Consider the following 12,925-nt stretch of genomic DNA (forward strand, 5'->3'; position numbering starts at 1 on the left):
TGTGCGGCATATGGTCTGAGCACTGACAGGCTGATCCTCCACCCCTTCAACCTCTACAGCAATGATGGCCGCACTCATACGTCTATTTCCCAAAGACAACCTCTGGATTTGACACTGAGCATGTGCACTCTACTTCTTTGGTTGACCATGGTGAGGTCTGTTCTGAGTGAAAACTGTCCTGTTAAACCAGTGTATAGTCTTGGCCACAGTGTTGCAGCTCAGTTTCAGGGTCTTGACAGTTTTCTTATAGCCTAGCCCTAGGCCATCTTTTTGTAGAGCAGATCCTCAGAGCGGTCTTTGCCAGGAAGTGCCATGTTGAACTTCCAGTGACCAGTATGAGAGAGTGAGAGTGATAACACCAAATTTAACACACCTTTTCCCCATTGACACCCGAGACCACCTAACACTAATGAGTCACATGACATCGGGGAGGGAAAATGGCTAATTAAGCCCAATTTCAACATTTTCACTTAGGGCTGTACTCACTTTTGTTGCCAGTGGTTTAAACATTAATGGCTGTGTGTTGAGTTGAGTTTAAGGGGACTGCAAATTTACACTGTTATACAAGCTGAACACTCACTACTTTACATGGTAGCAAAGTGTCATTTCTTTAGTGTTGTCACATGAAAAGATATAATAAAATATTACAAAAATGTGAGGGGTGTACTCACTTCTGTGAAATACTCTATTTTTACTGGCACATGTCTTTAGCGGGTGGGAAGTGTCCTCTATTCCAGCACCGTTATTGTTGTCAGGGGAAACAACAATTAGAAAAGTAAAAGATGTACCTCTCCTTATTGTTATTGGTCCCTTTGGTTAGTGTCATAATACTTTCAGCCTTGCACAGTGTTGGACATATGCTACAGTCAAAACTACAAAGAAATCTAGATTTATACAAGTATCTGTGATTATGTTGCAGCGTAATAAATTACCTGTGTAATTACCTAATTAATGATATAGTCTTTTCTAGTCATCTGAAATTCAGGGCAGCATTTTCTATATTATTTCATGTATATTATAATTTGTTTAAAGCGATAATAAGATTTCTTTCCTTTTTATTTTCACCTAATGATCTAGCCACTAAGTCTGCTGTTTTTTTTTTATGTCTGAAGGTGGTGCAACCACCTCTTGCTGTGAACACTTTTCAGCCTTTGATGCTGCAGTTCAGCCAAGAAGTCAGGTTGATATCTTTGAGACGTTAAGCTCAGTATTTCCCTATGGTGTAGGCCAGGGAGAGGGTGGTATCTCAATCCTTATAGTGGATCAGTTTCAAAATAAATGGGAGTGGTGGTGGTGGGTTTCCTGGGGGTGGGAGGGGAGGGGTGAAGGACAGGAAGGGATCCTATGTGCTCTTCCACTGTAAAAAAAAAAAAAAGTGTAAAGGGCTGCTTTCCAATGTTTTCCTGGAACCAGTGCTAATCATATCCCATGTGATCTTTCCCCTCAATACGCTTTGGAAGCCCCAAAATCTTGATGTTATGTCCGAGCCTGTTCTACATATCTTCAATATGGTTGTCATGATTGGGGACTAGCAGACTTTTTGCCTTTGGATCCCTTCTCAAAGGAGGTACCTGATCCTCAAGAGTACTCAATCTCCCTTCCAGAGCCACAGTAAACTCTCTCACCTTCTGCATGTCCTGACTCATAATAATGACATCCTCCTTGAGGTATTGGAATTGTGTGGTTAGAGAGGACATAAAAACATCCTTTAAGCCCCGTACACATGAGCCGAATGCCGGACAACATCGTCCAGTTCAGTAAAAATCGGCCAACATTTGGCCCGTGTGCATGACAGGCAGTCCGACAGAAGCTGGGCGTTTAGCCAGTTTCTGTCAGACGCGTTTGCTGGAAAACCAGCAGCTGACCAGCTCTAGATCAGCGCTTTCGGCAAATGGCTGAGAGCGCTAATCAGAGAGTCTTGGCGGGGGGGGGGGCCTGTCCCCCCGTCAGAACACAACAGCTCAGTGGGGGGGAGATCGCTGTACTAACATCAAATCTTTAGTATAGTGGCTACGACTGGAGCTGACAGTTTGTTTTTGTTTTTTTCGTTCAGAAAAAAACTGATAGTGTATACCAGACTTAAGGGAAGGCTCTGCATTACTCACAACCAGCTGCATGGATGCTGAGTCCTCTGTAATAGGGGCTGAATTGCAAACTGTGCCCTTTCCTGTGTTGTGGGCAAACCGCTCCAGTTTACTAGCTGCCTCCCTGCTCCTGTCCCTTGGTGCTTGCTGAGGCAGGCAGCCGGTGCCATCTTGATGAACTCTGACCAGGCTTGGTCTTTGTTCTTCTGAGAGGCAGAGTTTCTAAATCACAGGTTTGGTCACCGAGGTAATCAACTGGTCCTGAAACAGGTGGTGGGGGTATTTGCACTGTCAGTCCCCTTCAATGCTCATTCTAGGCTTTTATCGGCAGGAGTTCTGGGATTCGATCCCCAATTCTGTTTGTTTTTGACAAAATACACTATCCAGCAGATGTAGCAGTCAGAGGGCTGAGATAAACCATTTACCACAGACAGGGATGCTTACAATGATCAGCTTTTGTGCAAAACCTTTATCTCAAAAGGAACACAGCTTCTACTGTAAATAGTAAATCAAGTCCTTTGCTAAGGAAGACAGTACTAATGTTCACTATACCAATGTGTGATAGTAACAACAATGAATACTATGCTACTATGATGTCAGACCACGTGATATAAAGTGCTTTGTGCGTGAAAGAAAATCTAAGCCACATGTGCCCTTAGTTAACAGAAAAGATGCATAAGTCTTCAATCCTCAGTGCCCTTCCTCCACACACTCACGTGCTCACCAGCCATTGTTGAGACATTCTTGATCAGTTCTTTTTGTGGTGAAGACCTCAAACTGCTCTTTATATGCCAATGTGTCATGTGTTGGATCCCCCGCCAACGTGGTCAGTTTCTTTAAGATCCATGCACTGGTTCCTCCATCAATATGGTCTAAAAGGTAATTCTGTCCCTTTAAGGCTCCCGGTGGCAACAGGAATAGTACAGCAGGTCATCGAAAGAAAATAGGAAAGCCTCTCATAGTGTAATATATTTATTAAAACCAGTATATACAAAGAAGCACACCTACATCAGTTTGACAAAGCATAGCGCTCAAAAAAAAAAAAGAAATGAAACAACCGCTATGCTCTCCAGCATACGTACCGCAGAAGTGACATCACAGGAAGTCCCGCCCTGCACATTTCGTCATCTGAATGTGATGTCCTATTGGCAAACTATTTTTTGTTGATACTATCACTCATTGGTAAAGTGAACATTGGCTCTGTCTTCCCTGTCTTAGTAAAGGATTTGATTTACTGGTTTGGGACATTTATGTCTGTATGAAAGCTGCTTTTAGGGGTTTTTTTCTTCAGTGTTATTTTGTAATTGTTTTGATCAGGCTTATATACATTTTTAGTTTACTATTAGTACGGATTTAACAATAATATTGAATGTTGTATAGCTGTAACTGCTTAAAAGGTGAAGTTTAGCTTTAGTTTGTTTAGTGTATCTAAATCTACTAGTACATCTAACGCTCCCCTCTCTCGAACTGACATTGCTGTTGTTTAAAGGTGCCCCTGTGCTCCTTCCTCCAGAATGTAGGCATTAATACAGAAAGTGTATTTCTGGCCAGATGACCAGGTAAAAACAGAGGGAAAAAAGCCTTAAAAAAAAAAAAAATGAATGCAGCCACTATTTAATGATTGGTAAGCTGCAATGTATTACATTTTTGGTTTTGGGTTTAATACCCAAATGGTGATGGGTTTTAATTGGGCCACACACTAATTATTGAAATCAACAAATTAGATAACATAATGGGGTAGATTTACTAAAGGCGAATAGGCTATTAACTTCGCAAACTACATTTTCAATTTGCAAGGGAGTTTTCTGTCTACTTATTGAATGATGAATGACATAAACCTCTGCAGAGTTTGATCATCTAGTCATGTGTAAGCAAAAATCATGAACTCTAAAATTTCTTGTACTCAATTGGGCATTATTTGTAAAGGTATATTTGAAAATGTAAAAACCCCCATGCAATGTAAAAACTAATTTTGTAAAGTAAAAGTGTTCTACTCCTTTGGTAATTCAACTCCAATGTATTTAATTACACTGATAATAATGCAGTTTGTAAATTCATCAGAGAACCATGAGCCACTATAGGCTTTCTTAGTAAGTATGAACAGCAACAGTTCTGTGCTGTAACCCATTTCCAATGAGATTACAGTAGTCATTTATTGGTTGCTGAGTGTTTCATTTACCAACAATTATGTATTTTAAGAGTCTACTTTGCCCCTTGAGTAGTATTAAACCCAAAATGTAAAAAATTAATACATTGCAGCTTACCAATTCTTAGATATGGAATGTGTTTTTTAAGTTTTTTTTTCTCCCCCCTATTTTCACCTGGTGATCCAACCAATAATTCTGTTTTAGACCAAAGTAGTGTTGAAACAAACCATTTCACACTGACAGGGGTGTTTTATAATGGTAAAGCAATTAATCCCAAAACCAAAAATGTATCATACCGCAGCTTACTAATCATTCGATGTGGTGTCTGCATCAGTTTTCTTTTCTTTGTCTTTTTTCCCCTCGGTTTTCAACTGGTACACTGGCCAGCAACATACCTATTGTATTAGAGGGATACAACTCTGGAGGAATAAGCACAGCAAAACAGCAGCATTGTTAGACGGGAGGGAAGGTAGTGTTAAATTTATTATTAGGCTTCAATACGAAAACAAATTGAAGGCAAACTCCAGCTCACACTTTATAATCAGTTACAGCATATACTTTTTGTTTCCTGTTGGGATCAAGGTTTTATATGAATAAATGAAAGCTGATCATTTTATACACCCCTGCCAATGTTAATTTGTTTGTCTCATCCATGTAAACTGATACATTCTGTTGGAGAGCTTCAGCATGTAAAAAACAACAGATTTGTTGGCTGGATCACCAGGTGAAAATAGCAAAAAGCCTAAAAAAGGAAACTAATGCAGCCATCACATATAAGAATTGGTAAGCTGCAATATAATAAATGTTTTCTGTTGCATTTAATACTGCTTTAAAACCTTTATCCCAAAAGGAAAAAAAAAACAAAAAAGACGTTGCTGTAACTGCCTAAAAAGTGTTTGTTGGCGTTCGGCCTAAGTCAAGTCTATCTAAATCTGCTAGTTCATCTAAAGCTGATGTAGATGTAGATTTATTAGTAGATTCCCAGCCAGCGGGATGAAAAAAAAAAAAAGAACAAATTCCTCCATCTACACAATCGAGGTGGATAGAGGAATCCTGCCTGCTGGGACATTGTATTCTGACAGCATGGCTCTCTGCTGTCAGAATACACTGATCAGTGTCTGCAGCCGGCTAACAGAAACATTTTCCAACAAGCCCCTTTGACAAAAGTCAATCTAATGATTGACTTCTGTTGAGCAGGTGCAGCCACACATGGATCAAAATTCGGCAGGTCCCTGCTGAACCGACCAAATTTCAATCCATCTATGGCCAGCCTAAAGCTACCCTTCTCCCAAAATTTACAATAGTCTCTTTGTTGCTCCTTCATCCAGAGTGGAACGATCCTAAGACAGGAAGTGAAAATAAAGGTTACAAAAAGGAAACGAATGCAGTCACCACATTTAAGAATTGGTAGGCTGCAATATAGAGTATTAATTATTTTTTTTTTAGGTTTAATACCACTTCAACAATGCAATCTATTTATCGTCAGGTAGTCCCTGTTACTGCACTATTGTTGGGAAATGTAGAAAAAGATTGTAATGTGTGTGTCCAGTGGTACTGAATAAGCACAGATTGCTTTATAATACTGCTTTTTCTCTTTCTGAAAATGAATCTGTCATTGAAATTTGTACATGTAACTGAATTTGTTGAAGTACAAATTCCCTGTATGTGTTTACACAGTGACAGACAGGGCAGCCATCGGGGGGGGACAGCCCATACACATGTAGGGGGCCTGGGCATTCCGAGGGGCCCAGCTGCCCAGGCCCCAACCAACGAAAACGAGTTGGTGCTATTGTAGTAACTAGCAATTGCTAAAGCAGGGCGGCTGCAGAGTAAGCTGATGCAGCTGAAGGGACGTCTATTTGCTGGATTGCGCTGTCTCTGCTGAAAATATGAGGCTGTCCCTTTACTGCATTGAGATGTCTCTTTGCTGGCTTGGATTCATTTTCATGTATTAAGTTGTAAGTTGTTAAAATAGAAGTGGGTGCACTTAAGGACTCGGTGGGACAGCCAGAGGTCAGGCCCTGCAAAATGTTGGTGGTCAGGCCCGGAGGGGCCCAGGCCTAAAGCTGTGTAAGGGGCCCCAAAATTTCTGATGGCTGCCCTGGTGACAGAGGACTATAGGCTGCCTTTGTTAATGGTAAGCTGGCCAAAGGTGGGTAGCACTTCTTACAAAAATTCTTGGGAAAAGAAAGTTTTAAGAAAGTTTGTTCATTTTAATAATTATTAGTGAGTCACATCGATGTTTGCTTTCAACCACAGTATCTGGAAAATTTGAAGGAGCAGGATGACATTTTTACAGTTTATGTGGTTTTCTTTCAGTAAAGTCCATTCACTCCAAGACCAAATGTTAAAGGCAAATGAAAACGCTCGAGCAACAAATTAATGTTCTGAGAATTTTCATACAAATTTTCCTAAGACTCTTCCTAAGAATTTTCCTTCAAAATTCTATCCACCTATGGCCAGCTTTAGTTACTCTAAACTAAAAACATGGCTGCCATTCGTTCTAGTCAGGTGTTAAAGCGGAACTTCACCCAAAAGGGTAAGTTCTGTTTGTTTCCAATCCCCCCCCTCCTCCACTGCCACATTTGGCACTTTTTGGGGAGGAAGGGGGAGATGACACCTGGTTTTGACAGGTAGCCGCTCCCACTTCCGGTCAGATGAGCCACGGAAGTCTACGCCTGAATTTCAAGCCCCCTTCCCCTGCAGTCTTCTGGGACATATCACAGGTCCTAGAAGACGATAGGACCATTCAAAAAAAGCACCACGTGGCTAGGGACGATGGGACCATTAAAAAAAAGCACAGTAGGAAGCCAGCCGTGAAGCCGCAAAGCTTCACTGCCGGTATCCCTTACTTGAGATGCTGGCTCCTGCAATCAAAACTGATTGAAAAATTGGCTTGGGTGAGGACATCGCTGGATCCCTGGACAAGTAAGGGACCTTATAGTAAAAGTCAGCAGTTAGAGTATTTTTAGGCTGCTCACTTTTCATTTTTTTTAGGGGGAGCCTGGGGCTCCTCTTTAAAATGATGTTAGTGAACCAAAAAACAACTAAAACTGAGTAAGTTGCGTCCATTTTGCTTTCTCTATCAGGCACGTGTCCCAGCCAACTATTGTCCCTTCCTTATCTGATTTCCTAATAGGCCTGTCCCAGCAGTTCAGATTGGTAATGTTAAACATGACAGAACAGTCAGCAGTGCTTTGTGAAACCGCCGTCTTAGTGATGGATAACACCTTGCGGTGTTTAGCACTTCTGTTCTAGCCAGCTGTGTGCGTAAACAAGATTATATTCTACAGTGCGCTGCCCTCGTGAGCTTCCTCTCCTCTCTTCTTGCATAAAATATACAGTAGCAGGCTCACTGCACTTTGCTGGTGTGCAATAAATTGGGGGATATTTTAACTATAAGTCACATGGTGTATAATTTTCAGCTTAAGTGCTCAGTCCCAGCAGAAGTGTTGTCATGATTTTTGCTGCATTTTTAAAGCTACCAACATGTATGGACATAAAGTCCATTGTTCACAGTGGGTCCCATCAAAGTTTTGTTAGGGTGCATAGAAATTCTACATTCTGCATTTATCTGGCTCTTTTATAATATCTGAACCCAGCGCATCTGAATATGCATGGTGACATGTATGCATATCTTTTTTAAGCATAGTAACTGTGTATTAATCCTAAAGGGTCAGCCCACTCAAAACTGAATTTTCAGTCTTTTGATCATTTTAAAGAATTCAATAGTGTAATAATTTCCAATGCCTCTCTGGGACTTTTAAGAACTCAGGATTTTAGGGCACAGATCGGCACAACTGTGTAGAGCAGGGAGATTGAATTAAAGAGTTCCGATCAGTAAGATCCTTTCAGCAGAGGTCAGAATTGCATGTTTGTCCAATGACTCAGGTCCTTCTCATCACAACCCCCCTCCTGTTATATCACAATCCTGATCTTACATCAGTGTCCTCTGTAGTATTCTGTACCCCCCTTCACATCACCCCTCCCCTCAACACTGCCCCCCACAGCAGTGTCTTCTGCCTCTCTCACACAACCCCCCCCCCCCACAGCAGTGTCCTCTGCCCCTCTGACATCAGCACCCATGGTAGTGTCCTCTGCCCCTCTCACATCACCCCCCACAGTAGTGCCCTCTGCCCTCCCCAGTAATGTCCTCTGCCCCTTTCACATCTTTCCCCCTTTTACATTACTCCCTCATCAGCACTGCCCCCTAGAGCTGTGCTCTCTGCCCCTGTACATCACCCCCCCCCCCTCACCCACCAGAGTAGGTTCTCTGGGTCTGGACAGGACAATGACTCAGTCGTAGTGTGGACCGTGGTCCACCATTTAGTGATGCCTAGTGTAGGGGTTAGTAAAAAAAAATTTATATTATGGAGAAAATAAAAAGAGCAATGAAATTATCTCAGCTGTGGAAGGAGAATTACAACTCCAGTGTGGCCCCAAAATGAGGAGCCAGCCTATCCCTTCAGTCGATAGGACTGCAACTGTTGCTCAGTTATCATTTGGGTTGACAAGCCATTTAAAATGGCCATAGGCATTAGATGGATCTTGTTTTTGAGCTAATATAATGTTAACATACTTGCCCTTTGCCCCTGTTCTATTCTTGGGGAAAACAGTAGTGATTGGCAAATGTTAGAAATATAGAAACATTTAGAAATCTCAGCCAGTGTTTGGCTGGTTCATATAATATATAGATCTTTACCAGTAGGTAATGTTCCCATGTTTCTGGGTACACCTAAAGTAATATTAAACCCCCAGTGTTTTTTCTTTTTTAACAAAGTTTATTCAGGTTTTAAAACAAAAACAACAAGAGTGGTATATACGTCTTTAGATAGGCAAAGATTAAACTAGTATGAGGAAGACAATATCCCATGGGTTACCAGAAAACATCATAACAAAGAAAAAATGACACTTGAAGCGAAGGGACTCAGCTTATGATGAGGAGGAAACCCCCAGTGTTTTTAAATTAACACATTGAGCACAGTTAACTTCTTGCCGCCCACCAACAGTAGTTTTATTGCGGGCAGGCAGGACAATGCTTGTGCGCACCTCCATTCGACTCACGCTGTGAAGGTACACCGCACAAGTTTTGTCAGGCACGGATGTTGGCTGAAATCAGCCGATCGGTTGTGTCCAATCACAGACAGAGTTCTGTGTTTACAAAAACACAGAACCTTTTGTCCATAAGAACATAAAGGTGGCTGTTTTCTTTTCCCAGCAAAGCAGGGAGAAAAAACATCCAGATCAGAAAGTAAAAGCAGCACATATTGCACATTGTTAGGCACACAGTTAACCCCTCAATTGCCCCTAAAAGTTAATCTCTCCCCTGCCTACCATTAATACAGTGTCAGTGTATTGTCAGTATTAATACTGATGACTTTGTTAGTGTCACTAGCAATGTCATTGTCAGTGACCCTCCCAGATAGTGTTTGTTAGCGCCAGATTTCCCGTCACACTATGAGTCACTGACATTACAGTATAGCGTCTAACGCTGTGTAAATTCCAGTATATATACTATAGTTTGTAGATGTTTTAACTTTTGCACATACCAATTCATATACATGTGTTGGGATTTTTTTTTACCAAAGACATGTAGCACAATACAATTTTGACCTAAATTTATGAAGAAATTTGATTTTTTTTTATATATTGGATATGTTTTACATTTAAAATTTTTGGTATTTTTTCGTTTATATAATAAAAAATAAAAAACCCAGTGGTGATCAAATATCACCAAAAGAAAGCTCTATTTGTGTGAGAAAAAATTATATAAATTTCATTTGCGTATAGTGTTGCGTGACTGCTCAGTTGCTGTTAGCACAGTGCTGAATATCAAAAAAATACTCTGGTCATAAAAGGGGTAAAACCTTCCAGAGGTCAAGTGGTTCTTAAGTCGTAATATTTTTTTAAGTTAAATTCTTTATTTAAGGTTTTTAAAGTCAGAACCTCCTCTTCTGGGATCCACCCGTACTCTAGGCTCCTCTATGCTTTTGCCACCATAGGAAGCTGTTTCCTATGGTGGCACACATGCGGGTTTGCTCTAAAGCCTGAGTTGTGTGCATTAAGGCAAAAAAATCTTTTGACTTTAGAACCACTTTAATGCATTCCCTACATTAAGGTACAAAATGCCCCCCACCCCAAATACTTACCAACGCTGGACCATCTGTAGCAGCTCTCTCCCCTCTTCCTGCATTCACAGCACACAGAGACAGCTGAACAGAAACTGGGGGCCAGTCCAAGCCGCACTGTGTGTGCCTATGGCCACACACAGCTCTGGAGCAACCTGCACATCTGCCTTAATAGCAAGTGGCTTACTATGGGGGCAGATACAGAAGAGGCTAAGCAGTCACATTACCTAAACTCTAAGCCCTTTTCTATGAAATTTAATATAAACCGAACTTCCATATTATGTAAGGGGACAGTGAAAATCAACATAGGTTGCATAGATGAGCAGATATGGGAATTGTACAGTTGGGTTTTTTCATCCAGCGTGCTTTATATCAGTGCTGACAGCTGTTGGACCATTGCTAGCATCTTATATCTAAACATGATCTGAAAGCCAAAGGGTCTTCAAATGCAAGCCTTTAAATTTACAAATTCATGAAATAATTGTTTTTCTTGATCCTTTTGATAGACAGAGAAAGATACAAGTCAAACATATATTTTTTATCCGGTGTATCCAGTTCAGAATTAGCTTTGCGTAGATAAGAGAGGTGTAGAAATATCAGGTGAAGAGCTAGCCCTCCAGTATATGATAGAATATCACTATATATTTTTGTGCTCTTCTGGCACTTGAGAGTGGTGTGTTATGGGCTTTTGTTGGCCGAGTAAGTGCTTTTCTAAGTGATCGCAAGAAAGAAAAAGTCAACTTACAAGTGATGTCTCCCCTCTTATTTGTTCTTTCTCTCCTTCTCTTTTTCTCTAATACAGAAAGGGTTCAAAGACACCAGTCAGTATGTAGTTGGAGAATTGGCAGCCCTAGAGAACGAGCAGAATCAAATTGACACCCGTGCCGCGCTGGTGGAGAACCGCCTCCGCTATCTCATGGACACAGGTACGGTGCCCAATTACACTGTAAACAGTTTTGGCAAATTGAGCGTTCACAAACTCTTATAGAGTTTTGGAAGTGTGAATCTTTGAAGCCTGAATGTTCAGCAGAACTGCCTTGAAAATGAAAAGGCTGCGATTTGCTGCCACCTCTCTGGGCCCTGGTGATAAGAGTGCCTTCATGGGAAGTGATAACTCGCCCTGATATCGTGTGAGCCAGCACTATTGAACAGTGTGCTCAACCATGCAGAGCCTGAATACATATCTGTGCCTCATTGATATGCCCCTGCTTAGAAAAAAAAAAAATAGTAAGATCTTCAGTGTTCTACAGATTCAATAGGCAGAGTGTGTTGTGTGTGTGTCTGAAGAGAAGGAAGCTAGCCAGCTATATTCCTCATGAAACACGCTGTACATAGACTGCCATCTCACTGAAAGCTGTCACCGCTATCTGATTGTGGAGAGGAAATAGATTTACAGCATTGTAAGGGCGGTATACATCTATTTAGAATATATATTTATGTGGCGGGGGCACAAATTGCTCATCTGTGTCTCTTATAAACGGAAGCATAATGCACAAAATGGTTTTGGATTATAGTGACAAAATCATTTTTTGAGTTTATCAGGAATATTGCCACAACTTTAAAATAATTTATGTTTGTGCCTTGTATAAAACATGTATGTACTAGAGAATTATGTTTTTTTATTTGTTCAGTAGTTCATATGCTGTCTCAGCTTTCCATTCTCTTTTTCAGTGACATATATTTAATATATACTTTACAAATCCCGCACACATTTGTTAGTATTTTGTTAAATTGGCTGAAAGCGTTAAATGAAATATAAAAATACAGCTAAAAATCGATTTATGGCAAATACCTTTTCTTCAGTTACAAAACATGAAAGCTGAAAGGGTAACTCCACTTTCATGGAGGAAAAAATAGCAAATAAAAAAAAATATAAATACTATATACAATAGCGACTCAAGTCATATTGTAATTGAATTGTTAAAAATTACCTTTCCGTTTAAATCTACAGCTTTGTATTTTTTCTGTAAAATACAATGCAATATGGCTACCTATGGGTGTTCTGTACACAGAATGTGTACAGCACGCCCCCCAAAAACATTGTTTCCTGCTTGTGTGATTGGCTCACTGATTTTCCCAGAAGTCTGCATAAGATACAATAAAAAACAAACAGCTGGCGCACAACGGGTATTAAGAGTTTCACCAGGGACTTCACAAGTAGCACTAAACACAACAACCAATAAAAAGGGTTGTCAATAAGATAAAGGAATAATTCATAAGTCCATATATAAATCCAAGTATGATTCCATATATGAAAAGTCCATAAAAAGGTCCATAAATGGGGAGTCCATAAAATATCCCAAGGTGCACTCCTGAGGCAGCTCAAGTGACAAGTAGAAGAATGCTTGGAGCCAACTGGGGAAGAAACACAGGCGCCACTCTTGAGTGCAGTAACTCAAGATTTATTGGATAAAATCAATAGAACAGAGGGTACTCACAAAATGAATAAAATAGAGGGCTCATGACAATCATTCCGGTCGGATCAGGATGGCTCGAGCGGTGACGGTTGGCAGGCTGTGAGCAGTAGCTAGCCGCTCTTCCTGGTCCCGGGGACACACAGAAGCCG

General features: G+C 40.8%; 1 protein-coding gene across 5 annotated transcripts in view; it reads left to right on the top strand.

Annotated features, from left to right (window-relative positions):
- Positions 1-12,925, top strand: part of EHBP1 (EH domain binding protein 1) — a 739,122-nt gene that overhangs the window by 599,004 nt on the left and 127,193 nt on the right. For all 5 annotated transcript variants that reach the window (XM_082251356.1, XM_082251359.1, XM_082251357.1 and 2 more), the window contains one exon: positions 11,162-11,285. In XM_082251356.1, coding sequence (XP_082107482.1) covers positions 11,162-11,285 — 124 coding nt within the window. The remainder of the gene's footprint in view (positions 1-11,161; positions 11,286-12,925) is intronic.

This window comes from Pelophylax lessonae, assembly GCF_965119305.1.
Source record: "Pelophylax lessonae genome assembly, chromosome: 3".
Taxonomy (NCBI): Eukaryota; Metazoa; Chordata; class Amphibia; order Anura; family Ranidae; genus Pelophylax; species Pelophylax lessonae.